The sequence below is a fragment of the Gymnodraco acuticeps genome, unplaced genomic scaffold (genome assembly GCF_902827175.1).
Source record: "Gymnodraco acuticeps unplaced genomic scaffold, fGymAcu1.1, whole genome shotgun sequence".
Lineage (NCBI taxonomy): Eukaryota > Metazoa > Chordata > Actinopteri > Perciformes > Bathydraconidae > Gymnodraco > Gymnodraco acuticeps.
The window spans coordinates 45,180-71,951 of NW_022990206.1; the positions used below are offsets into that span (position 1 = coordinate 45,180).

General features: G+C 39.7%; 1 protein-coding gene across 1 annotated transcript; it reads left to right on the forward strand.

Moving 5' to 3' along the window:
* The first annotated feature begins 942 nt into the window (after window positions 1-942).
* On the forward strand, window positions 943-26,378 carry mapk14b (mitogen-activated protein kinase 14b). The gene is given in 13 exon segments (XM_034218303.1): window positions 943-1,384; window positions 13,234-13,363; window positions 17,025-17,040; window positions 17,043-17,082; window positions 19,232-19,343; window positions 20,509-20,538; window positions 20,725-20,772; window positions 20,900-21,014; window positions 21,334-21,405; window positions 23,293-23,372; window positions 23,808-23,886; window positions 24,150-24,323; window positions 24,441-26,378. Coding segments are annotated over 13 exon segments (1,083 nt in total). The 5' UTR covers window positions 943-1,265; the 3' UTR covers window positions 24,509-26,378.
* Window positions 26,379-26,772: the final 394 nt, after the last annotated feature.

Here is a 26,772-nt window from a genome sequence, read left to right on the forward strand (position 1 = left end):
GGCTATATAAATAAACATTGATTGATTGATTGATAAGTCACACCTGTGCTTTTCATGCGGCATCATATCATAATGTCTAATATGAAAAAGCCTTGTAATGCTCCTGTTGCCTTATGATGACGTTTTACACCATTCAGCTGACAGACATTATTTTATTAACACCTCACATACACATATTACACACAGGCGATTCAAATTCAACTATGCAGGTTATAAATAAGCGAATGAACTTTGCCATTTTGGGGTGTGTGCCAAAATAAATGGATGAGTATGTCTAGCACTAGGAAGATTAATTACCTTATAGAGTCATAACAATTGTTTTATTTTTGTAATAAAGAATCTTATTTGTGTATCAGAATATAAAAAAAGCATCAATGTCACTGTTTGGTCATGACATGATTAGATATATTCCTATAAACAACTCACTGCCGCACACATTACACATAGGCAATTTGAATTCAACTAATTATGCAGTAAATAAAACGACTGCACTTTGGCCATTGTTGGGTGTATGCAAAAATATATGGTGGAATACTGCGATTCATTGTCTTATATAGTCATAAATATCGTTTTATTGTTGTGTTAAAGTATTGTATTTGTTGATCAGCAACTACGAATGAACTTTCACTTAGTTGTAATAAATAAATAGTTAATTGGGGGTTAATATTGAAAGCAATATTTTGTATATTTGTATGCATTAATGCTCCATTGTTTTATGAAGAGATTATTAGCTGATAACACTGGTGTAATTATATTAGGTCAACGTCATTATATCTTCAGTATATTTAAAAATATTTGATATGTTCAGTGTCCACAAATAGAGAGAGTTTCCCTATAATGTCCTCAACAGGGATATCCCCTTGTTTCTCAACTGTGTCTCAGTTCTCGCGAGAAAATAATGAATACCGGGAGCGCGCAGTGACGAAGTGACGTTCGCGTTCACGTGTCTAGAACAGTGCGAAAAATTCAGCGAAAGATAGTCCAGACCGAGCTTCCTGACCCGAGCCCGTTTAGCAGAGGAAGTTGTCTCAAAGAGCCCCGACGTGCACGCAGAGGTGGGAATTTGCTTTGCACAACTGCACCGAATCTGCAGGACTGGGTGGCGGAAGTTTTTCTTATGTGAAAGGGTACCGTCTCAGTTTTTAGTTTTTTTGTATCAGGGAGCAGCACCACACCACGTCGTGCCACTCACGGGGAGGAGAGGAGAGAGGGCAGAAGTTTCCGCTGGCTTGTTTTGTCGCTGCGCGGCTGGTAAATCCGCAGGAATGTCGCAGAAGGAGAGACCCACTTTCTACCGACAGGAGCTCAACAAAACCGTGTGGGAGGTCCCGGAGCGGTACCAGAACTTATCTCCCGTCGGCTCCGGAGCTTACGGATCCGTATGGTAAGCAGTTGTTGCAGCACAGAGTACACAGCACACTGAACGATTGCACAACGGCTTCCCACCACCCACAGAGGCCCTCCCGAGTTAACCTCATTACGGGCTGCAGATCTACCTGTGAAGGGTGCTGGTGGATGTAAGGGAAACTATCACTTGTGCCGTTTGTTTACATTTTCATACTTGGGCTGTTACGAACCGATGACACATTGTGCACGCTTCGGGTTGGCTCGCTTCTCTTCGGAGGGTGGGGATTATATTTGTTTGTGTGCACATTCTTGCTCTGCTCTTCTACTTACTCCTGTTCTGTAAACATATAGCGTTTACGTCCAGGAAGCAAATTGACAGCACCAGGATGAAGTTGTACTATATACACAGTGTTAAACGTGCAGCTTTTTGATGGTTTGCCTGTGTTTTTAGAAAGAAGGCTGATGTTCAGTGGCATGTCCACGCTTGCATCATGCCAAAGTGGTGCCTCCTCGTCAAACACAATCTGTGCTCCTCTGCCGTGAGGGGGAAACCAACACCTAGCGAAATGACCGCCTCCCACTACAATAGTATTGTAATCCTGCACGTACAACCTGATACTAACACACATAGCATGCATTATGCATTTTCCAATAGGGTGCAGCCTGCAGAGTACCAGAAGGTCACGTGGTTTTTAGAAAGTAGGCCCCCTCGTGCACACGCAGAGCTTTCTATAGGATCCGGCGACGGTGATGACTCTAGAATGATGTCACCCTTTATCCCGTTGTGGAACACCCATGACTCACAGTCCCGAGGTTAGGTAGTGGCCTCAGCTGCGACTTTTACTCATCACAAAGTCATAGATGGCATGGTGCCGTCATTTTAACTTTTACTGTTCGTTTTGACCCTTCTTTCACACACTCTACTTTTGAGTATGTAAGGTTTTAGCAGTTTTTAGAAATGAATAAGTGTATAACATTACATTTTTTCCAATTTGAACAGTCACTGTATTGGCCTTGATCTGTTTTTGCACATGCAAGGCATGATGAATCTATGCAGTGTCTTCATTATGGAAATGCATTTGAGACTAAATACTGCGATTTGTGTTAATAACATGCATTTATATAAGAAAATCTAATATTTGCCCTTTCAGAATGTGACAGAGACTGATTAGTTCTCAGAACGTCTTTTATTAACATACATTTTCGGTCGTCAATTAACTGTTTCCCCTCTTCCTTTTTACTGATCTGTAAATTACACTTTGATTGAATTATTTTCATACAGACAGATATTGTTAATCTTTTCAAATGAATGCAGTTAACCTTTCAACATGAAAAAAATATCCATTTGACCATTGAGCTTAACTGCCTCACCAAATGTGTAGATTTCCCAAAGATATTCGTAGTCCTAACCCTACAGAAGAAAGGCCAAGTGCATCTTTCTTCCTGTCACCTGCAGCTACATTCCTCTGTGTTTTCTGTATTTCATCCCCGACCAGGTCAAGGAGTTATCAGTCTATCTCTTAGCAACATCATATGATCACAAGGCCTTTTGAATATTACAACTACAATGAATTCTGCAGGTGAAGTGGTCCAAACAGCAGGGTGGCATTAATATCATTTTTAAGTTATCTGAAATGTATAAATAAACTCCCAGGCCCTACTGTTGGCTGGTTGGACACGCTTTCATCTGCTCAGCCAGCAGAGCCTTTGTTGTTGCTGCCATGCCGTTCCCCAGGCTCTTGACTCGGACTCTTACCTTATTTTAAATATTTAAAGCATGTACTATGTGAAGTCTTTATACTGTCACTCAGATACAAATACTTCTAAGAAAAGATAGAGGACCCCCTTTTCCTTATTTCTGACCTTTGTTCTATTTTCTAAATGTCAGACTTGGATGTGATCCAGGGTTAGTGTGGAAACAAAGTGTTTACAGTGAATGCCGCTGGCTGGGTTTACGGTATGGACTGTGTTCTGAGTTCCTCGTGTTGTTCAGTCTAGGTTTCTCAGCAGAGATGAAAAACCCCTTGAGGCTCACAGGGCAATGAGGGCAGATATGCATATTTAATCATTCATTTCCAGCCCGCTGCAGGGAAGTGAATCATGGCTAAAAACAAAAAAAAATCTAAATATTTTAGGCTTGGATGAATTCATAAACATAATTAATACCGAGGCATTAGAATATGCACAAGTCAGTAAAAAAACATGGTAACAGTATTAAGCATTTTATTTTCAAAGAAAAGTGGAACAAAGTATAAATAGAGAAGTAATCACTGCATGCCGCAATAACACTGTTTACTTTATAAGAATCACAGAAATCATCTTATGTAGGAACTTCATGTTTTTCTGCTTTCTCTCAGACATTCATAACACACTGACATTTCAAAAAGTGCTATTGATTTTCCTAGACAACAGCTTTGGAAAATAAGTTACTTGAAAGGTTTTCTGTGCCCAGCCCCAGCTCAAGGGGCTGTGGTGAATCCGTGTCCCTTGCTTGTAGCGTCTGTACTCAAATGTCTCATTCTCAAATGTCTCAACTCATTCTCAAATGCACCATAATTGTGTCCCCTAAATGCTTATGTTGTCGGCTTTCAAAGAAGTGCTTACGACCTTTATGCCCGAAAAAGATTGAAGCCTGTTCACTTTGACATATTAAAAAGAGTCTGTATGCAGCATTGGGTATTTTGCTGATGATGAAAGGTTGTAGGATGAAGCTAATGTGGTGAGAAGGTGCAATATTGTGGTATTCAAGGTCTGGCTGACTGACTTGGTTTTTACCTCCAGAGAAGTGTGCACTGACTTGTAAGATTTCCAAACAAACACGGCTTAACATTAAAACCAGCAATTTGACATGACTTTAAGCTCCAGCAGTTAGTCATGTGACGTGCATGACTGAAAGCATCTGTGGCGTCAGGAGAGTGAAACTTTTCCGTGACTGTGTGTGTTATTAGAGCCCCAACACATTTTGGCTTGCAGACATCTTGGGTACGGAGATAACGTAAGATAACATTTTTGCAATTGAACTGAATAAAATAGACAATTTCAGTGTTTTTGTAGATTGGTAGACTCATAGCTATTACTTGTACTTATTACTGAATCTTGATACTAAATATGTATTCAAAATGATGTTATGCAGTGATGAATTGTTCTGTCAGAGTTTACACTTCACAAACACTTGTGGGTGGACACACTTTGAGTCTTATTCTTTTTTTAAATAGCCTTTTGTTTAAAAAAAAAGAAAAGAAGCTAAACCAGTTCATCTGGGAGGTGGAGGAAGGATAGTAGTTGAGTGGTTTTCTTTCATCAGCACCGCTGGATTGATGGATATAGCACAGCGGATTGGACATATAATGAATCAAACTGGATTATGTGAAATACTGCCATAATGGTGTTCTTTATACATATATATATATATATATGAAATGCTTGTTGGTGTGCATTGATAAAAGATAAGCATTCAATTAGGGATGCACCGAATATTCGGCCACCGAAAATTATCGGCCGAAAATGGTTAAAAAGGCCCTTTCGGCTTTCGGCCGAAAGGGTTTTAGCCAGTGCTTGAATTGGAATGAAAAAGGTGCCAGTACTCTAAAATCAGCAACTTTTTCAAGTCAATTTTATATATACAGCCCACAAACAAGAATGTGGCTACTATAATGCTGGTGGGTTTGTCTCTTTACTACTGTATATTTTAGAAAGGTTCACTGTACTTAACATTTTTTATGATAGGCAGCGGATATGGCTAAAGCTCAGTAAGGTCAATATTAACTGAAAATATAGCAATCAAAGTCTAGATCTTCTGCTGAAGACACATGAAGCAGAGACCTTTCAGGTGAGAGCCCCTCTGGTGGTGTTCAACATTAATGACAAGGAAACAAAGCTCTGGTCAGAAGCATTTTTTATAAAAAGCTTTAACAAAATTAAGTATTTCTGTACATTTTGAATGCAATCTAACTTTCCAACTCAGAAAACGAAAAAACGAAAAAGTGCCAAAAGTCTTCTCACATGGCTGAGCTGCTTTGCAATATACTTCACCACTGAAGAATACAAATATGTATAAAGTAAACTATGATGCAATCTAACTTTCCAACTCAGAAAAATGATAAAGAGCATGAACAAAGAACATGTAAAAACAAATGCAAAATTTGCACAATCTAAAATGAGAAACTGTAACTGCAAGTAACAAAGTCTGAGCCATGGTAAAGAGTTACATTGAACACCAAGCTGATCAGATAACTCCCTGGTTGGTCTGAAGTCCTTCTATCTCCAGGATCTGTACAAATCGGCACATTATGCCAAAAGTCTTCTCACTGGGTGAGCTGCTTTGCAATATACTTCACATTGTTAGAAAAGGCTCCAGAAGGCCTTGGGGACATCAGTATCAGGGGCTGGAGCTGGACAGGCTCTTTTATCAGCACTTCTCCTTCCCTTTGCCAGCCAGGACCTCACATACTGTTCCGGATTGAACTGTCCTAGTGATGGTCCATTACATTTAATGAAAACCAGGCTGGACAGTCGGCTGACAGAGAGAGCATTCCTTTTTGCAGTAAGGATATCGTTCATGCAGCTGAATGCCCGCTCACACTCACTAGTGGAGACAGCGATGGTTCGGACTGCTTTCAGTAGAGGCTCCATGGCAGCAGGTGTACGGGATGCCCTGGTTTCCTTGTATTCGCGAAAGCCCTGAACAGTCTCTCTTCTGTCCACTTTCAGCACTTCGCACAAACGTAGCACCTCTACGTCCCCATACTGTACGTCTAACTCCTCTTCAGGCCAACTTCCAGGATGGATAACTTTCATGTCCTGGATTAGCTGATTGTCCCGGGCCTCCCGGCCATGTAATGGGATTTCTCTTGTGCTGACATGAGAGGAGGTTGTGGAAGTCATTCTGTGTCTCAGATTCTCTACCATACTGCGGAAAAACTGACCTGCATGAATCTGTACAAGCCTGCCATTCTCACGCAGGGCAACACCCTTGAAGGACTTCTCAGCTAGAGCTGTATGAACTGTAGTCATGTGTGGGCCAGGCATGGTGACCATGGATTCAAAAACTCATATTTCTCGAGTTAAGAGCCTATCTGCTGTAGGCAGTGTCATCTCTCTTTTTTGGAGTTGCCGAGAGAGGTCGCTGAGCTCTGTGAGCGCATCGTACATCAGTCCCAGATTGCTGACAAACGTTGCAGATGTGAGCACATCATCCAGGCCCTTGTACTTTGCTCTGTCTCTGGAATCCCTGCTCGTGTCGTTTGCAGCATTTGTGAAGTGATCATGAAGCACTCGGTAGTTTTCCCAGACTGCTCTGACGCTCCTTTCACTTGAAGCCACCCAGCGGATGGACAAAACACGCCCTATCACCAGGAGACGCTGTCCGACTGCTCGCGCACACTGCGCTAACTGCCTCTGATTTTTGGGGGAGGCATGGAACAAGGAATAGAGTTTGTCAAAAAAGATCTGGAAATGATTGAGCCCTGAGACCTCCTTGACCACATCCCCAACTGCCAGCTCTAGACGATGATTGGAGCAGTGCCACACAAACAGGCTTGGGAATTTACTACACAACTGGGTAGCAATGCCTGTTCTCTTCCCTAGCATGACTGAAGCCCCATCACATGCAAAAGAAACGAAACACTGACCTAAAAAGTCCTCGTTAAAATCTCTTCCAAGACACTCCATTAACGCCTTTGTGATGTCATCAGCCGTTGTTCCATCCAACTCGATCAGCTCCCAAAAAAACGTTTCGGGCTCAGCATCAGCTAATGCTGAGCGTAGACACACAACAAGCACCGTTTTACCACTAATAGTGGTAGATTCATCGACCAAAACACAGAGTTTTCTTTGGTTTTCTGTAATGTCTTTTGCCATTTTTTTCTTCAGCTCATGAGCTACGTGGTCGATGATTTCGCCACAGGTTTTATTGGAGTGCAAAACCCTGCCCACGTTCAGCCCATTCAGTTTCTGTACATTCAAATCAATTGGCATGTCTGTGAATGGCCGGCTATGTTTGCCAATTTTATATGCCGTTCGAAAAACTCTGATAGTGGTGTCTAATTCAGATGTATGCATAGACTGCACTTGATGTTGAATAGTTTCACGTGAAGCAGATGTAAGGATGTCAGCAGCTTTTACATGGGCTTGTGATTCTTTATGTTCTTTGATTTTTTTTCTCAGGCTAGCTTGTTGTTTGCCCTTGTCAACACCGAAATGAGACACTGCACACTCACCCCATTCAGTTGACAGTTTCAGTCCTTGTCCAGTGTGTATTCCCAAAGATTTGACATCTCTGCATATCCGACATCCTAGCTTCTTATCTTTAAGAAGGAGCCATGCATTGGTCTTGCAAAAATATTGCACCTGGTCCGTTGTCCAGCAGTCAGGTGCATCGCTTTGCCCGGTGTTGGTGGTGGCAGTTGCGCCAGCAGCAGCTAACGTTAGAGGCTCTGGAGGAGGCGGCGGAGCTAGTGCTAATGCTAATGCACTAGAACTTGGAGCAGGAGGATCAACCAAAGAAAGCTCCCCATCAGACACAATTTCCAACACAGGCACAGCATTCTCTGTATTTGAAGTTTCTTCCGGCGACAACCGCTGTCTTTTTGCACTTTTATTAATCCACGCTAACATTTTAGAAATGCTAATTTGTGACGTGACTTGCTTTCCTTCTCTCGGGGGCGTGCCTGCTCTGTTCTATCACTCTACATAGCCACCCACTGGGTGGGAGTTGCACTGCATAAACACAACACACGTGCATCTAGGTATGTAAATTGTAAAGCATTAAAACATGGTTTTACTAACAGTTTTCAGTATGTTGTTACTTCTCCATTATTATTATTATTATTATTATTATTATTTTGAAACGTGTATTACTATTAAATCACGGTCAAATAGGTTAATTTTGACATAGTCGTTTCCACCACAGTATTTACATGGAGAAGATAAGCCCCGCCCCCTCTCCAGCACGTTCTGTTTGAATGACAGGAGTAAACAGCTGACAGCCGCTGTGAAACTCCAGCGGTTAGAGCGATGAGAATGTCCGTTCGGCACCTCATGACGCATCTACTGAGTACCGGGCGGCTGTATATATATATATGGATGTATAATAAGAACGGCGGGAGAGTGTTGAGTACTGGCACGGTGCATGAGTACCGGAGTACCGCCAGCATGCCGGTACTGAGCAAGAAGTGCCGGTACTCCATGGGTCAGAACCAGAAGTGCCGGTACTGCGTACCGGTGAGTACCGGCCCAATTCCAGCACTGGTTTTAGCACCGAAAAAATATCACCGAATGTCAGAACAGGCTTACGTTGGTAATCTAACGTGTTGTTGTGATGACGTAATAAAGACGCGGCGACCATGCTCGCGGCTGGCTCACAGGGGGGGGGGGAACATTGACCTTTGTCATCGAGATTGCCCTGAGCCTTTAACAAATCGTATTAAATAATCTGATGACAGACTGTAAACAGAATAGCTGACATTTGAACAAACTAAATAACTCAGTTACCTCTAATCATTAACCCATGTTTGTATAATGTAGTTAACTCCGTGTGTTGCTGCTAGCATACATAACACCTGACGTGGAAACGTTACTCTTGGATGGGGCTACAGAGCTGCTAGAAAGACGGTCGAACCCGGTACATTCCTCCGTCTGCATGCGGTGCACTTTTGCTAAATGTTTAGACAAATTGCTCGTGCTTCAATCAATCAATCAATCAATGTTTATTTATATAGCCCAATATCACAAATGTTACATTTGTCTCAGTGGACTTTACAGTTTGTACAAAATATCAGTATGACAATACGTGCTTACATGCTAAACTCTTATTGCACTTATGGTAACAAGTATTCTCCACATCGAGACGGGTAAAGTTTAACCACACCTCGGAGCGCGTTCTCTCCGCCATCTCCGCAGTGTGCTCCGCTGCATGTAGCAGCTGCGTGTGTGTAAACTGCCCCGCCCCCTCGCACACAGACGGGGGAGAGAGATCTCGTCTGATCGAAAATACATCATAGACGCATTTGTTGTCTTTGCATATTAGAAACGAGTTGGCGACACTAAGACTGCGATATAATGTTTTTAGCAATAATACATGACATATATAAATGTACTGTATGCATTCAAAAGTGCTGAATAAATGTTTTATGGACCCATAATAGTGATTATTATTTAAGTTAAGTTTTGCCATAATCATGTCTATTTCCATAATCAGGTAGCTGAACAACATTGGTAAAAAATGTATACATTATATATATATATATATTTCTATTAATCATTTTCGGCCTTTCGGCATTCGGTTTTCGGCCAACTGTTTCCTATTTTCGGTATCGGTTTCGGCCAAGAATTTCCCATTCGGTGCACCCCTACATTCAATCCTTTGGACCTGTTTATAATAGTATCTAAGTGGAACAGGTGAAATCAAGCTATATTGAAAACATTGTGCCTTCAATCATCTTGTGCATAAACAAAGTGTTTACTGTTGAGGATTAAGGTGCATCATGATAGCTAGATCTGATGATAGCTACAGGCAAGCTAAATGTTGACAGGAAACATGAAACTGATACTTAAAGGGCCCGTGTCATGGCCATTTCTACTGATCATAATTCCATTGTTGAGGTATACTAAAATACATTTATACTGTGCAATTTTCCAAACTCACATTGGTTTCTCATACAGCATCTCTGTAAAGTATGTGTATTCACTCTCTGTCCTAAACGGCTTGTTGGAGCTCGCCCCCCCCCCCCTCCCTGTGAGCCCAGTGTGCTCTGATTGGTCGGCATGTTGCGACACTGCTCAATTATCTGGCTTACTGGTGTGGTTTTCTGGTTGGCGATACAGCGCGACAGCGCGAAACTCACCCTGAGCACACACAAACACTCACAGCCGAAGTAAAAACAATAAGTGTGGCTTGGTATTGAGTAAGAAAAAGGTTTATAAACGCTGTGAGCATGGGTCTGCGGAGAGCATTTCTCCGCGATCCCAACTCGTCTATTACCAACCAGGGAGCTCTATGCAAGTCAAGACTCCCTGTTAGTTGAAAATGTACGCTAAAGGTCCTGGTGTGTGAGGAGCTCCGCGGATTGGTCCATTTTGGTTTCCGGAAGAAACAAATGGAAAAAGAGAAATCTCCAACGAGGCGTTCTGGGGCAGCATAGACGGGTCTTTTCTGTGTGAGTTTTACTCGCTACAGGGTGTACTTTGAGGGTTTTTGACTCTGCAGACCGTTTACATGCATACAAAGCTACATAACACAAGGGAACAGGTAATAACCAGAAAAGCATGACATGGGCCCTTTAACATGAAACATATATCTTAAAACCTGCTCATTAAAATCGTTTTATCATCCTCCCCAGTTGTTATGTTGCTAAAAGTCCACAATGGTGTAATTGGCGGTCATATCTGGCATGTTAGTTCCTGTCATAACCATAAAGAAAGAAGCAGCCTTAATGACTACATGTACCTGCTAGTGTGTTTTCCATGATGAAAGAGTATTTGTATGATTTCTTTTTTCTCTTAACAATCAGCAATCAAGGTGGTATAGGATCAAGCACGTTGTGCTGCTTTTGACTCTTCACTGATGGGGTTAGTCAACCATGGCTAAGTAGATACATCTTGTAAAACTGGTTGTGATTTTGTTAATCTCACCATTATTTATTTCAAAATGCAGATATTTTTCTGACACCTCTGTGTCAGTATATGTTTCCAATACTGACTTTGACATTAGATTAGAAGATGAAAGAATAGTTTATTAGCTAGATGTACAGAGGATTAATACACAAAAGTATTTCCCGTGTCAAGATGCTTGCTACATTTCAGATGACACGTGAGATATAGAGCAGGTTGCTTACGGTTACACTGATGTGAATTATAATGACTCAAAATGAACCCATGAGGCTCGTAATGTGTGTGTCTGCACAGCAAGACTCTAGTAAGCAATGTTCCTATTTTGCAGATTTGCACAATTGAATTACATTTTAGCTGCCTACAAATGCATCACGGTTTTGTTTTGGTGTCTCTGGTGTAGATGTTTTTTGCTAAGAGTTATCTCTATATTGTTAAAAGGTTCTCTAGCCTTTATCTTTTCGTCTCTTGTGAACTGTATTTCTGAAGTAAAGTGAGTTGATGGGAATAGGAAGGACATCACACTTAACTTAGACATGTCTAAAAGTCATTTCATGTAGACATTTGCCTGTATGTTAGTCAACACACTGCTGACGATCACTCCTTCCCCGTGATCCCGCTCTCACAATGCTGCGCCTTTTACAGCCCACACTTTTATGGCCATTATGTTATTGCACTTCCATTTATTGCAGACTAATTGGATGATGTGTGCTTGGTACCGTCTTGTTTGTCCTGCAAATTAGCAGCAGTTCTTAAAGACAGCTTGCGTGTGTTGTTTTGTCATTTAGCTTTGGGTTATTGTGTGTGTACTGAGTGTGGGTTTGCCCTCTCAAGGGACACATATACCAGTTGTTCTGGAAGACTGGGACATAGAGTACAGAGGGTGTGGGAGATTATCTCTGATTTAATGGAAAAAACACTCCTTATCTTAATGTTCTTATTATGAATGCAGACCAACTCAGATTTACTTTTAATGCTGCTATTGGTGATGTTGCACACAAGTAGGTTGAATTCCCAGTCAAGTGCGGTGGAGAGTTCAAAAGTTCAAATCTCTCATCTCTCTCTATCAGCTTTGGAGATTTGTCCAGAATAAAATGAGTCATGTCTTTCCGTAACGCATAGTGTTGACATGGCCTTGGGAACAAATCTTTAACTGGAAGGCCACAGTGCAGCTGAGACTGGACCAGTGTTACAATGTTAGTGTATTGCACTTACTGTATACGAATGAGTTTGAACCACTCCCTGAAGGTCCTCTGGATGTGTTTTGTGTAGTTAGTCATTGCAACGGTACTTTTGTGTAAAACAAAGCAAAAAACTCAGTTTCATTTCCTGCTCCCCTACTTGTGAGACCACAAGAAGAGGAAACGGTAGGTTTCTGCACAAACTGAAGACGTTTTTTTCTGACTGATCTTGCAATCATCCATTTGTGATGCAGCCTCAGTGATTGACCTGGAAGGAATGTGGTTTATTGTTAGTGGGTTGTGTTCAGGAAATGCAGCAATGTCACGCTTCTTGAGGAAGCTGAGCCCACCTGCCTCTCTTTCCATCATCTACACAAAGTGTGTTGATTTGTACAGAACGTCCATCCTGCACCCTGGCAAAAGACTGATTACCATCGATCCGATGATTACATTCCAGAGTTTAAGTAACAGTGATACTTTGATAGCAATGGAAACGGAGCACATTTCACTGCTAGCTTTTTGTAACACTACTTTGTCTGTTCTTTTTGTCCCACCTGTTCTCTTCTTCTCGTACACTGCCTCCACAAGGATGTTACATCATATCAATAAAACAAACAAAATAATGAATGATGTCTAAATGAAGCCATGCACGTGGGAACGTTTCCTACGAATCGCACGGCAGGTGCTGATTTGGGTGAACTACACAAATCAACTGTTGCATTTGTTTTGTTAAGTTATTATGTTTTTTTAAACAAAAATAATCATTGATTTACTTTTCATTTAATCATTTTTTCAGTTATCAATTAGTGGGTTTTTCACACTTGTGTTGTTGTACCCAAAGCAGCACATTTGTGACAGCACATTCAGTCATTTCCCTCCATGCAGAATATAATGAGAAGCAAAACCAAACCAACAGCTCTGTGTTATGTAATTATTTGCTTTGTTGAAATGAAGGCCACTAGCAGTCTCATTTCCAGTTATTAAAGAGAAATGTTTATGATTTTGATATGACAGTAATAAACATGGTGTAATGGAGTTTTGCAATATTTGTACTTTTTATAATTAAGGTCTTATCCGTTTCAAACATTGTGTCTTTCAGTTCGGTGTATGACCTGAAGACATGCCAGAAAATTGCAGTGAAGAAGTTGTCCAGACCCTTCCAGTCCATCATCCACGCAAAGAGAACCTACAGAGAGCTGCGGCTGCTCAAACACATGAAGCACGAGAATGTAAGTGCCCTGCAACACACCCACCCTTTACCTCCATCACCCTGACTTAAACCTCTGGCCAGGGCCTGACTGCTCTGTGGATATGCATTGTTCTGTAGATAAGCTCTTAAGCAAGGATTGCATATGTGTGCACACAAGGTTTGCATGGTGAGTTCTAACGTGCAGAAGCAAGGCACTATTACCACTGCTGTCTTTATCTGTGTTTATTTGTAGCTTACAACGATTCCCGGAGCTCATTTAGATCTGCCCTTAGGATTGTGGCTATATATCCAACGTGACATAGGTGTTGAGTGATCCCAAAGCTGGGAAACACCTTGAATGGCTCAACATGTTAAACAGTTTCTGCAAGGTGGTGTCGAAATATAGGTGTAAAATAGATAATTGAGCTATCAGAAAGGTTCCAGTTTATGTTATAATTGACTTCTTTTTACATTTGATGCTTCTATTGAGGTTTTCAAATGGAAGTTAAATTATCTCTATTATATTTTATGATGCCATCACCCTAAAATAAATCCTCACTTTGAATATTGAGGATGTATTTATGTAATGTATGGTTCTGTTGGATTGCTGCTAGACCGACTGTTGCGTGTGTTTCATTATGTGAGGAACGTTTTAGTTAGAAAGTAGTTCTAAGCAGCCACCATTGTAATCTGTATAATATATACAATATTAACATCAAATAAAAGGGTTGCCCAATCTTCAGAAACACTTGGTTTAAACAGGATGAATAGACATGGGAAATTAAATGTTGCCCAGCATTTGAATGTTGATGTAGAATTGAATGGTGCTTTGAACTCTCCTGTACAGCACTTGTGTACACATGGTATACTATACATACATATATGGCATGCATTTGGCTAAGTCCCTCCTGTACATGCATTCATCAATAAACAGACATCCACTCTGTGAACTATAGAGCAGAGGCGGATGTGCCACCTGACGCCTCTCCCCTCCTCCAGCTGACTCTTCTGCAAACGCGCCACTACAACAGGTGTTAAAAAGTATAGGCGGATATATGAAAGAGCAACAACTTGTTAAGAAGCGTAAAGTTGTTCCTTGTGTTAGTCTAACATGTGAAGGCATAAACACACACATGGTCACACTGGCCCTAAGCAAGGGGGTCTTAGGAAGGTCCTGTTGGAAGAGACCTGCATGTCAGAGTGTGTTGTGTTGCACTGCTTTGTGGGGGACGAGTCACCAAACAGGTTTACAGTAACATCACACTCGCTATGCTGTCTGTTCCTACAATCTCTTATTGTTGCAGCTGATGCCATTTTACTTGAATACCCCTCCTGATTTGGTTGTCTGTGCAGGTAGGATACAGTGCATGCAGACACTTGCCCACATACGAAACACAAACGCAGCTCCTACTTTCTTTATGCTACATTTCTGACCAAATATTGTGTATCCTCTTGTGTTACATAACAGCAGTGGTTATAATGTATCAGGTGATGGACTCCTGTGTGTGGCTGTGTGGGAGGAAATCCACTGCTGAACGGTGTGTTTGAGTGTGTGAGTAAGACTGGTAATTTATGTTAAAGCTTTGAGTCTTTGTCGGGGGGGGGTGAAATGGGAATTTGCATTGTAAAGAGTTGACTCAATAGTTTGCTGTTTGCCATTGCACATCTTCCGGCGCAAACTGAAAACTCATCTCTTTCGACTCCACTTCGAGCGATAGATTTATTAACAAAGCACTTATATACTAATAAAGGACTGGCTTATCTAAAGCCAGTTGAGTAGCACTTGAAATGTTTGGCTCTATGAAACCTGATGTACTTATATGATTCTGTTTTCTTCAAGGTTGTGTCTTCCTGGTCGAATGCACTTATTGTAAGTCGCTTTGGATAAAAGCGTCAGCTAAATGCAATGTAATGTAATAGGTAAATAGCTTGTTATGAGAGCTCAGTTCCACTGTGGCTTTATCCAGTTTGACATGACACACATAGAGGAAAAAAGGAAACTGCAGCTGTAAGAAGTATTGAAAGACTCAGCAGCAGCCATTAAAGAGCAACATACAGCAGATCACAAGCTGAAATGAAAGCCGTTATTTGACATTGCTCCTGCATATGAAACATTCTCCTGAATCTTGTCTTATTTTACTACCAGTACAGCTTGAAAACTGTTGTTAGGCAGAATGGGATTTAGTGTTGCATTGTGCGAAGTACTGTTAAAATACCTCAGTGTATTTATTCGGAAAAAAACATGGGGTTTACTCGGATTATTTAGGATTATGCAGAATCAATGCCTTTACCATGGGCCAAATACACGTCTTTTATAATATGTCAATATGAAATAAAATCATTTTTAATCTGAGGGTGGTGGTCCAGACAGCTTATTTATACGGTTATATTGCTGTTTGATATTATGACCATGTTGATGCCAGGTTCTGTTTCATCAAAACAGGGACGATTGCATAAAGCTGTGCTTTTTGTTCTTAAATCATCAAAGCATTTTAATACCTACCTATGCTTTACACAGAGTGGATTCTGGTTCTGCTCACGCTGTTGCCAGGAGACTCCCCGGGTTTCAGTTTTGGAATGGCTGTGTGGACCAATCAGCTGTTTGTTGTGGCATCAGCCCACCAATCAGCTGTGTCTGTGTGCCCTGTGTGGGAGGGCTGCTCCTGTGTTTCTACAATACCTACCATCCTCAGCCTCTCTCCAGGGGGCGGGGGCAGGGTGGGCACTGGGGGCTGCTCTCTGCCAGTGTGCTACCATGCACAGAACATGCATGAATGTTTGCATATGTGTGTACTGTAGACACAACACACACACACACACACAACACACACACACACACACGATTATCCTCTGATACGTTTCCTGTCTTTGTTCCCTTTCTCTTATTTGTAACTGTTGATTCCTAAAAACAAGTTTGTTACACACACAGTATTCAAATGTAGTTCTATTATTACATTTGCTTTTACATAATCATTGTGGTTTGCCTGTCATGCTGTCAAAACCCACTTATCAGTTATGACAAAAAGATCTAGCAAATGGCATTTCACCAAATAAAACTAATTATGCCACGATTTCAAAAACTGTTGCAATGTTTTCTAATAAAAACAAATACAACATACTCAGACTTAAAAACTATTACAAAACACTTGTTGTGGTGGTGTTGTTTTACAGTTAGACGCACTAATTTTGTGCCAAGTGTCTTAAATGTAGTTTTTTTTCCTTCACACTTAGACACATCATATAACACCTGTGTCTGTTCTGTCAGTGTGATGCACAAACTTGAGCAGAGAGGGTTCTCTGCTTCCTCTGAACTCATATCTATAGTGGTTGTTATTTACTCCATTTATGTGAAATTATTTGGTAACCAAAACAGATTGCGAAGATAACCTAGTGTACGTCACCGTGTAAAAAAGCTAGCATGAGTCCTTGAGACTTGAGTAACAAGGCAAGACGTGTCTGCTTGTTTGACTATATTAAAAAACATTTTAGATATGCAGAATAATAACAGAATAATTTCAAGGTTGAGTTGTCTAACTTTACTAAGATGGTAAAAATGTCACACAGTTTTTGATAGGCACGCATGCTGATAAGGTAATGTTTTTGATCAAACACAAAAAAATGTGCTTTTTTCTTTATTAAAAATCTCTGTCTGATATATTTTGTGAATGTTTTCTGACCTTTGATCTCTCTTTTGTCTTCAGGTGATCGGTCTATTAGATGTTTCACTCCAGCAACAAGCTTAGAGGAGTTCAATGATGTGTAAGTGACACTTCCTCTCACCCCTTCACTGCTGTTTTTTTATTGTCTCTGCGTCTCTTTTCTCTTAAGCTCTCTTCAGTTTTGTTTCATACTCACACAATGCAACCCTTCATATCAGCAGATGATTGCAAGATAAACACAACAGCAAAGTTAGGAACGCATCATATCACTGCATCTAATAACATAATGTAAATCCAGCATGTGGCAGGTTTCACCAAGGTGATTGTATGGCGAACTTGTGCACAATGCACATCACAGCTAGTCTCCATGGTAACAGCCATCTGGCAATGTCTGGGGGTATTGTGTGTGTGCGAGTGTGTATGTGCACAGAATACTCAATCAGAGTCCTTGAATTCTCAGTGTGCTATGGCGTCATCAGCATGTTGCACGTTTGTGGAAATGTAAGATGACGTTAATGAAGTTAGAAAATTATTTTTCATTCATTTCAATCTTTATTTCGAACAGATTTAAAAAATAAAAATATATATATGAAAAACAGAATACCGTATTGTTAAAATACAGTATTTATCAATATTCATAATCATATTTATATATTCAACACACATTTTTTCATAATAATTTATGTTTTACATTGAACCAGATCAGTAAACTTCAGTGTGTGTGTGACTTCAAGAATAATGAATTAGTGTGTTCAAGATATCCAACATTATTGATTATTCTTATAGCCCTTTTTTGTGCATAACGACTGTAGGTTGGTTTTGTAAGTGTTTCCCCAAATTTCCACACAGTAACTCAGATATGGAAATATGAGTGTATTGTACAGGGTATATAATGATTTGTAGTCCAGAATGTGTCTTGCTTTCCCCAATATTGCGATGGCAGTTTGGCTTTTACATGATTGATATGAGGTTTCCAGCTCATTTTGTGGTCTAAAACCACACCCAGGAACTTATTTACATATACTCCTTCTATGTTTATGTTGTCTAGTATTAATTGCACCTGTGGATTTGTTTTATGTTTTCCAAATAGCATAATCTTTGTTTTGCTTATATTTAATGATCATTTGTTCTTATCAAACAAATGTTTTTACTTTCAATTCAATTCAATTCAAAACCTTTATTTATCCAGGTAAAATCCCATTGAGATCAATGATCTCTTTTTCAAGGGAGACCTGCAGCAGTAGGTTCCACAAGAAGACATAAACAACAGAACAACAAAAGGACATCATACAGCAAAATGTACAGGGATTACAATTTACATATTTAACCACAATGTACAGGTACCAACAGCATCTGATTTTGTAGCATCCAACCGAGCTTTAAAAACATGTAGTGGTACTAGCTTGGTAATTTTAATTCTTTTTGCAGACTGTTCCATGTTAGTGGAGCTGCACGTCTAAAAGCTTTCACTTTAATCATTTCTGCTGTTATTACCTCCATTAGCTGTTTCAAATTGTCACCAGAACAAAGAATATTAGTATCATCTGCAAATAAAATACATTTCAATATATTTGATACTCTGCAAATATCGTTGATGTATATGATGAACAGCTTTGGACCCAACACAGACCCCTGAGGTACTCCACAAGTTATGTTACAATGTGACACTTCTCTTCAACAGAATAATAATCAGATGACCTTTATTAGTCCCACAGGGGAAATGTACATTGTTACAGCAAAAGTTAAGAGACAAAACTAATTAAGAGGCATGCATTCAAATATTAAAAGATCGAAATTACACAAATGTGAAAAGTAACAAAGACAGAAATAATTGTGCAATACAGATTGAGCAGATGTGACATTCAGAAACTTCACATATACTATTGTATTATATTTGGTCTCTTATGGCTTATCTTAGCTGTAAAATAAACATTTCACTATCAATAAAAGGTAAGTGAAACAATCAAAATGTTCCCGGTAACAATCTTTATTATCAGTTCCCCTTCTTTCTTTCTTAACATGTTTGGAGAATGCTTGAACCACTGGCTATCTTTCAAATTGGAAAGTTAAAAGAATAGTTTGTGATTGGTAAATGAAGTCATTATTGCAGATAGTAAAAACATTTTTTTTCAAATTCTTAAAGAATTTAAGAAAGCTGCAGAAGATAACAACATAGGTTTCAGATGACCAATATAGCCATGCAGATCTTTGGAGACCACCTCTCATCATCTGAACTGTATGATTTGCAGATACTTGGTGACCCACCTAATGGGTGCAGACCTTAACAACATCGTCAAGTGTCAAAAGCTGACCGATGACCACGTCCAGTTCCTCATCTACCAGATTCTCCGAGGCTTAAAGGTCAGTGAAGCTCCCAGAGAAACAGAAGAATGTATCTAGAAACTGGTGCTGTTCAACATGTTTATCAGTCGGCTGTCTTCCTAGGCTGATCTGCAATGTTCTGAAGTTAGGCTACTAACTTATTTCTTTGTCAGTAATTTGAAAATACATAAAATAATTACTTCTATTTTGGTTGAGTGGCTGTAAAAACATAATTGAAATTCAGTAAGAAATGTTTCTCTAAATCTAACAGCCAAATTAATGAGAATCGGTCTATTTAAAGTTTTTCTCTAACCTCTTGCTGTTATTGTGCCTGATATTAAGCTCTCTGAATACTTAATCTGGAACCCAAATTAAAGTAACCAAGTAGAAGGTATCTGGCATTGATGATTTTATCAATAAATGCAGTCTTTTTTACTTTACGCCGCTCTGCAATATGTGTAAATATACATTTGTGGACTGGCATATATAACAAACGGTTCTATTATTTAAGAGACATTACTTTTTGGTGTAAGATTCAAGATTCCAAGGTTTTAATATGCACATAAGCTACAGTGTAGAAATGGATCTGAAAATCTTATGACCCGAGCTCCTCCAACGATGCAACATATATAATAAATACAAATAAAAAATTGTGCAAGAAGTACACGTAAATAGAATATGATATGTACAAGAACAGAATGTACATTTCATATTGTACAGTAGATGAAATTAAATTTGGTTTATTACGGTGATAACTATTTAGATAGACAAGTAAACACACACATACCATGTATACATCACTTCAGGGGACATTACATTGACTTACATGCATTTCCTGGAGACTTATCCTAACCTTAACCATAACCAACACATGCCTAACCATGAACCTTACCCTTACCCTAACCCTAAACATAACCAAGTCTTCACCCTAAAATTAATGATTCCCCTCATGGGGACCTCCAATTTGTCAGGCGAGTCCCCACACGTGACTGTGTAAACAGATTTAGGTCCCCACAAGTATAGTAATGCTAGGCCACACACACACACACACACACACACACACACACACACACACACACACACACACACACACACACAATAAATAAACTGACAGTATAAAAATAGCAGATTAAATACACTTTGGGCTGTGTTCCAATTGAGACTGCAATATAAGTTAAATCACCATTATTTTTCCTCCCCACAGTACATCCATTCTGCAGATATTATCCACAGGGTAAGTAATGACTGTTTATTTTCCTTTAAACCACTTCAGTTTTAAAGGTGGTGGATGTTGTTGTTCAGAGAATTGATGAGTTAACCACCTGAAGACGTCATCAGCTACGTCAACAGAGACAGGGAAAGGCTCCGTTACTTTTGCATCCATACTTAATTTTATTTTCTTGCTCCATTTTCTCCTTAGGACTTGAAGCCTAGTAATCTGGCTGTGAATGAAGACTGTGAGCTCAAGGTAAAATATGGTGTAGTTCAAATGTCATCTTATAAGATTCAGAGGATCTAGTGTCGAGATTAAATGGTGCAGCCCATTTCCTCACTCTCTCTACCTCTCAAACCAAAACAAATATTTTCCCCCTCAGATCCTGGACTTTGGTTTGGCACGGCACACAGATGATGAGATGACCGGCTACGTAGCCACCCGGTGGTACCGAGCCCCAGAGATCATGCTCAACTGGATGCACTACAATATGACAGGTACACACACTGATTACATCTGAATGTTTCAGGCTGAAACTGAATACAACGGTAAATAGTTTGCGATTTCACACAATTGAAATACCTCACTGATATATGTGTGTTGAACAGTTTCGGTAATTCAGCAATGCATTTTTCAAAAGAGCTCAACAATATACAACTTTTTGTGAAATCCATGTAAGAGTCCTATAGGCATTATGCTTTTCAAAGCTTAAACTAATTAAGTTAATGTAATGTAACTTATACTTGACCTGAAGCAGACAAATTGTATCATATTCTATTTACAATGCTGAATGTTTTCCCTCTTTACATGTAATAGTGGATATCTGGTCGGTGGGCTGCATCATGGCTGAACTACTCACTGGACAGACGCTCTTCCCTGGCACAGACCGTATCCTTCCAGCACTGGCATTGCCATGCAAAATTAAAATGGCTCCTTGTAGTCAACCTGTGCTGTAGGTCTTTGGTAGATCTGGAAGAGGTAGTAGATGATGCATACTTCATAATACTATATTCAAGGGTCTTCTCACACAAGCTGTTGCTTTGTTGCAAGACCACAGTGATTCAAGTACACACACATGTACAAGTGCATGCGAGAGTAGTGAGGGCAGCGTGTGTTAGAATATGTGCATGCATGTGATAGTAGTTAAGAGCCCCTGCAGTCTATGACTCAACGCTGCCCACTGTTGTCTGCACTGCTTCTGTAAGATGCAGTACACCTTAATGTTTCCCTCCCACAGAGCTCTCATTCAGCAGCAACAGAATATAACAATGTCCAACCACACAGAAAGACACTGTGTAATCAGGACTCACACACACACACACACACACACACACACACACACATACATACATATACACATACACATACACACACACACACACACACACACACACTGTGATTGTGATTCCTGCCCTAAATGATCAAACACACCATTCCTTCACTCAGTGCTCCGTAGGTGTTTAAATGTGTGCCCTCAGACCAAAACTAACTCTGGTGGTGGAGCCACCCACCTACGAGCCAAAGTTAAAAAAAACACTCTTTATGGACATTTTCATTTTACCTGTATCAGCGAATTAGTGAAAAGTGGTATTTTGAATCTAGAGGCTACAGACAAAGCTAAATGAAATCTTGCATAATATAAACTCATGCACATTTTAAGGTTCAGTGCGCAGGAGCTCGTTCCAAAGGGTAAGGGAACATCTAAATGTGTAGATTAAACATGTTAAGGGTTAAATTGCATTTATATTTTCTATTTGGCATAATTCGATATGCAGAAACTGGTAATAATCTGCAGATCAATGATTAAAAATGAACATTAGTTGCATTAAATATTAAATAATATGTTGTTCACCTATGACAGCTCTTTCCCCCTCTCTCCTTATCCAACACCCACCTTCCTGTTTTCCTTCATGCGTGTGATAGACATTGCTCAGTTGAAACTTATAATGATGCTCGTTGGAACCCCAGGGCCCGAGCTGTTGATGAAAAGCTCTTCGGAGTCTGTGAGTGTAAAGTACCATCCCGCCCCTCCCGCCTGTGTTTGTGTCGTCTTGGCAAGAGACAGACAGTTACTCTACTTTGTACTGCTACCACTACTTCTCTGCTGCACCTGTTTCGCCCTGAAATTGTGTGGCTTTATTTGCACTTAGCTTAAGGCTTTGATTCCCATTTTTGTTTCTAGCACGTACCATGAACACATACAATCTTCTAACCTCTCCCTATGAAAAAGTAAGAGGACTCTAGTGCAGCAATTGGCTACTGCAACCATGAATCTATTTAATAATAATACTCTTTTAAAGGTCATAGTCAGGCTATGGTTGTCATTCATCCAGGGGTGGAGAAAGTATTCACATCCTTTACTTGCGTACAAGTCCTGCATTGAGAATGGTACAATTATTACAATATAATCATGACAATGTACTTTAACATACATCAAAGTTCTTCATATGTTTGGGTGTAAAAACCCTGATCTGTAATGTAACTAGTAGTTTCAGATTTATAACAATGCAGTAAAGTAAAATGTACAATATTTCCCTTTGATATGAAGTGGGGTTGAAGTTTAAAGTGGCTCAAAAGGAAATACTCAGTACAATTACTCAAGGTACTTGGAATTTAAGTGTGTACATCGAAGCTAAACAAACTATCCTCCTCTTCGTACAGCTACATCCTCACCCTGCGTGTGTGCCCCCCCCCCCCCCCTCCCTTACACAAACCCCCATGCTCTTTGAAATGCTGACCTCCATGTTACGATGCCCCTTGACTCGGAAGCTTTAGATATAAACCAGCTGCAGCAGATAATGCGCCTGACGGGGACGCCCCCAGCCTCCCTCATAGGCAGGATGCCCAGCCATGAGGTGAGACACGAGCCCTCCACCAACACCCCCCTCCCCTGAGCTGGATTCTGGGCCGAGCCACAGTTTGATAACGCATACCTTTTAGATTAGATGTGTCAATTTTCTTACAGTGTGCATCTGCATGTTAGCCCTCTGTTCTCACTTCCTCCCTGTTTCCTCTCTGACTCACCGTGCTTCTCTCAGGCTATCTGTACTGATGGTAATGCGTATTGATTCTGAAATTAGAGCCTAATGTTTCTGTAATGATGTGGCTTGTGTTAAAGTGCTTGCATCATGCCGTAATTGGAGATTGTAAGGCAATAATAGTTTCTGCACCAGGCATTACATCAATGTTACGTCTGTCAAAAATATTTTACATTTTTAGGCTGCAGCTCTAGCGAAGTGCCACTGTGTTATCTTTTATTGTTTTGCTATTTTGTTGTTCTTTTCTCATAGGCGAGGAACTACATTAACTCACTTCCTCAAATGCCTAAGAGGAACTTTGCTGATGTGTTTATCGGTGCCAACCCTCTTGGTAAGTCCCCTTTCAGCACCGAGCTATACTACTCCTGGCTCACTGAGTCCCTCTAGTGTTATTAGAAAGTCACTGTTTTTCTTGGTCAGGACTATCCTCAATTATTATAAGTTTTGCCCAATTCAAATAAATCGCTATAAAATATACTCACGACAGCAATGAAATAAAAATCCTGTTCTATTCATTACAGGAAAAAGGTAATGATCAATATTTTTGTTTGCCTTTCACATACTCATCAAGTTTTTCTTGTTGCTGTGTTTAAGCTGTGGACTTACTGGAGAAAATGCTGGTGCTAGACACAGACAAACGGATCACAGCCTCCGAGGCTCTAGCCCACCCGTACTTCACCCAGTACCACGACCCGGACGACGAGCCAGAAGCAGAGCCTTATGACCAGAGCTTTGAAAGTCGTGAGCTGGAGATTGAGGAATGGAAGAGTAAGTTGGCACATCGTGGATACCTGGGCAATAACCTGAACTAGCTAGGAGGAAAAGGCATATATGTTAATTGTTTATTAATAGATGACCTTAACAGCACCTCTTTTTGTCTCTCAGGGTTAACCTACGAGGAGGTAGTCAGTTTTGAGCCGCCGTCATTCGATGGAGACGAGATGGAATCCTGAGTTGGAGGAAGAGGAGGCACCTTTTACTTCCGTATTTTGTTTTCCAAGAAACACTCTTTAAGGACTATGAGTCTGTGATGACTATCCACCACTTTCTTACACTTATATACACACACACACACACACACACACACACACACACACACCACACACACACACACACACACACACACACACCCCCATGACATTCAAGTGCCTGCCGTCATTAATCTCCGGGGGAAGTTGTTTTATCAGGGATACAACTCCACATCCTGTTCCTTCTGTCCCCTACTTTGCTGTTTTTGTTACTCGCTGAGGCAGACTTTAAATTATCCTTATATTTTTATTGAGTTTTTACCTTCTTTATTGTTAATATTGATCCCCTCTTTGATTCAGAAAACTACAAACAATGTCAGTAACTCCTTTTATGCATTTTATAAAACAAATGACCACTCGGCAGTAATTAATATTGTAGGAAATAAGTTTGATAGAAACCTTTCATACTGCAGTGTGTCTAAAGTTGATCTTTCCCCCACACATTTAATTAAAACAATATTTCTATCATATTAGAGAATTGTGTAAATATGTCAAACAGTATTTGTACAGAAGTAATTTAGACAATAGTTAACCTATTTCTATAATAGACATAATATCTGAGTCACACTTAGCTGAACCCTTTGAAAGTAGGATGTTTATTACTAGAGTTTAGTCCAAAATGGCATATTAAAATATTCAGTGTGTTATTTAATACAAGCATTTATAGGATAGGCTAAAATATAAAATATTTACCTCTACACATTCTACACTTTTGCATGAAAAAGCCGGATTTGGCTAGTTAGTTTTTTTTTGGTGTGTTTTTTCCCACCACAACACCAACTGACAATGTACTTTAATCATATTGCATTTATAAAACACAGTACTATTAATGTTAATTGAATGTTCGGGGCACCAGTTCGCCCTGTATTTATGATATTTTGTTATGTTGTTTGTATATCGATGTAAAAGAGAATATTATTTGTCAGATTTTAAGGTTCTTTTATTATTTATGGAAAGCTTACTGTTTCAGAAACCAAATGTATCGTCAATGATCTCAAATGTCTTTTAAGCCGTGGTGACTGCCGTTACAGCTTGTCAGGAACATTGTGAGTACAATGTTGCAGATATTCTAGCAGTTCTCGAACATGTATTTATCATATTGTGTTCACTGAGGCACTGCCCTCCAAAGCTATCTTATTTTGAAAAGAAATTCAATATAAAACCTAAAAGAAAAAATATGTATTCCATGATTTTGTATTGTCGCCAAAACCACTAAACAGTATACTCATTGTCCTGAAGTGTACTACAAAAATTGACAAAATCTTATTTCCATGTGAACTATTTTAGGGATCCTTGTGAGATACACACTATATCCACAGTAACTCTGGCCAATGTCTACTAAACACCAGTGTCTTCACAATTTAATTTGTAACTGCTTGTTTTCTTGTAGATTTCTCCTAATATTATTTTATTCTTTGTGTGTTAAATCAAGATGTGATGTTATCCTGTGATTCTTGTAATATTGATTGTTTTTGTAGCAATGCTAGAATTGTATTTGTCATTCATTTGAATAATTTAGCAAGGCACATGTTTGTAAGACAGAGTGTACGTTTACTCACTGGATGCTGAAGGGCAATGCTGAAGCCTCGTTCTTTGTAGTATTAAAACTAGATAGGATATTTATCTTGTTCCATATTCAATTATCAGTAGTTAATTTGGTAAATGGTTTCTTTCTTTGCCTGAGATGTGTTCATATCTTTTTATTACTATATGCTTCATCACATGTACCAAGACAGCACGCCACCTGTAAATACCACCATTAGAAAATAAAGGCTACTATTTTTCAAACTTGTAACATTGTACAGTATATTGTGTTTTTTGGTGGTCAGTATTCCACCACTGGGCGGCAGCACAGCTCAATAACTGCATAACTTCTGCCAATGTGTAATATGACAACACATGTAGGGAAGGATGGTGGGGAAATACAGAGTTGAAGTTTTTTTTTAAAACTTTAAAATACAGAATTAAACATTATACACAGAAGTATGGCTACTTGGATGCATGCATACACACAGTCAAAATCCCCGTCCTCAATTTACTAATGCAACAGTAACTGCATGTGTTTGTGATTTACAGCTAGTGAAAGGGTGAATAAATGATTAAGGAAACTGATTAGTAGTAGAGATTCTGTCCAAACTCTATGATTTACATAACTCAAGTTCTGAGTAGCTCTGAGACATTATATTGAG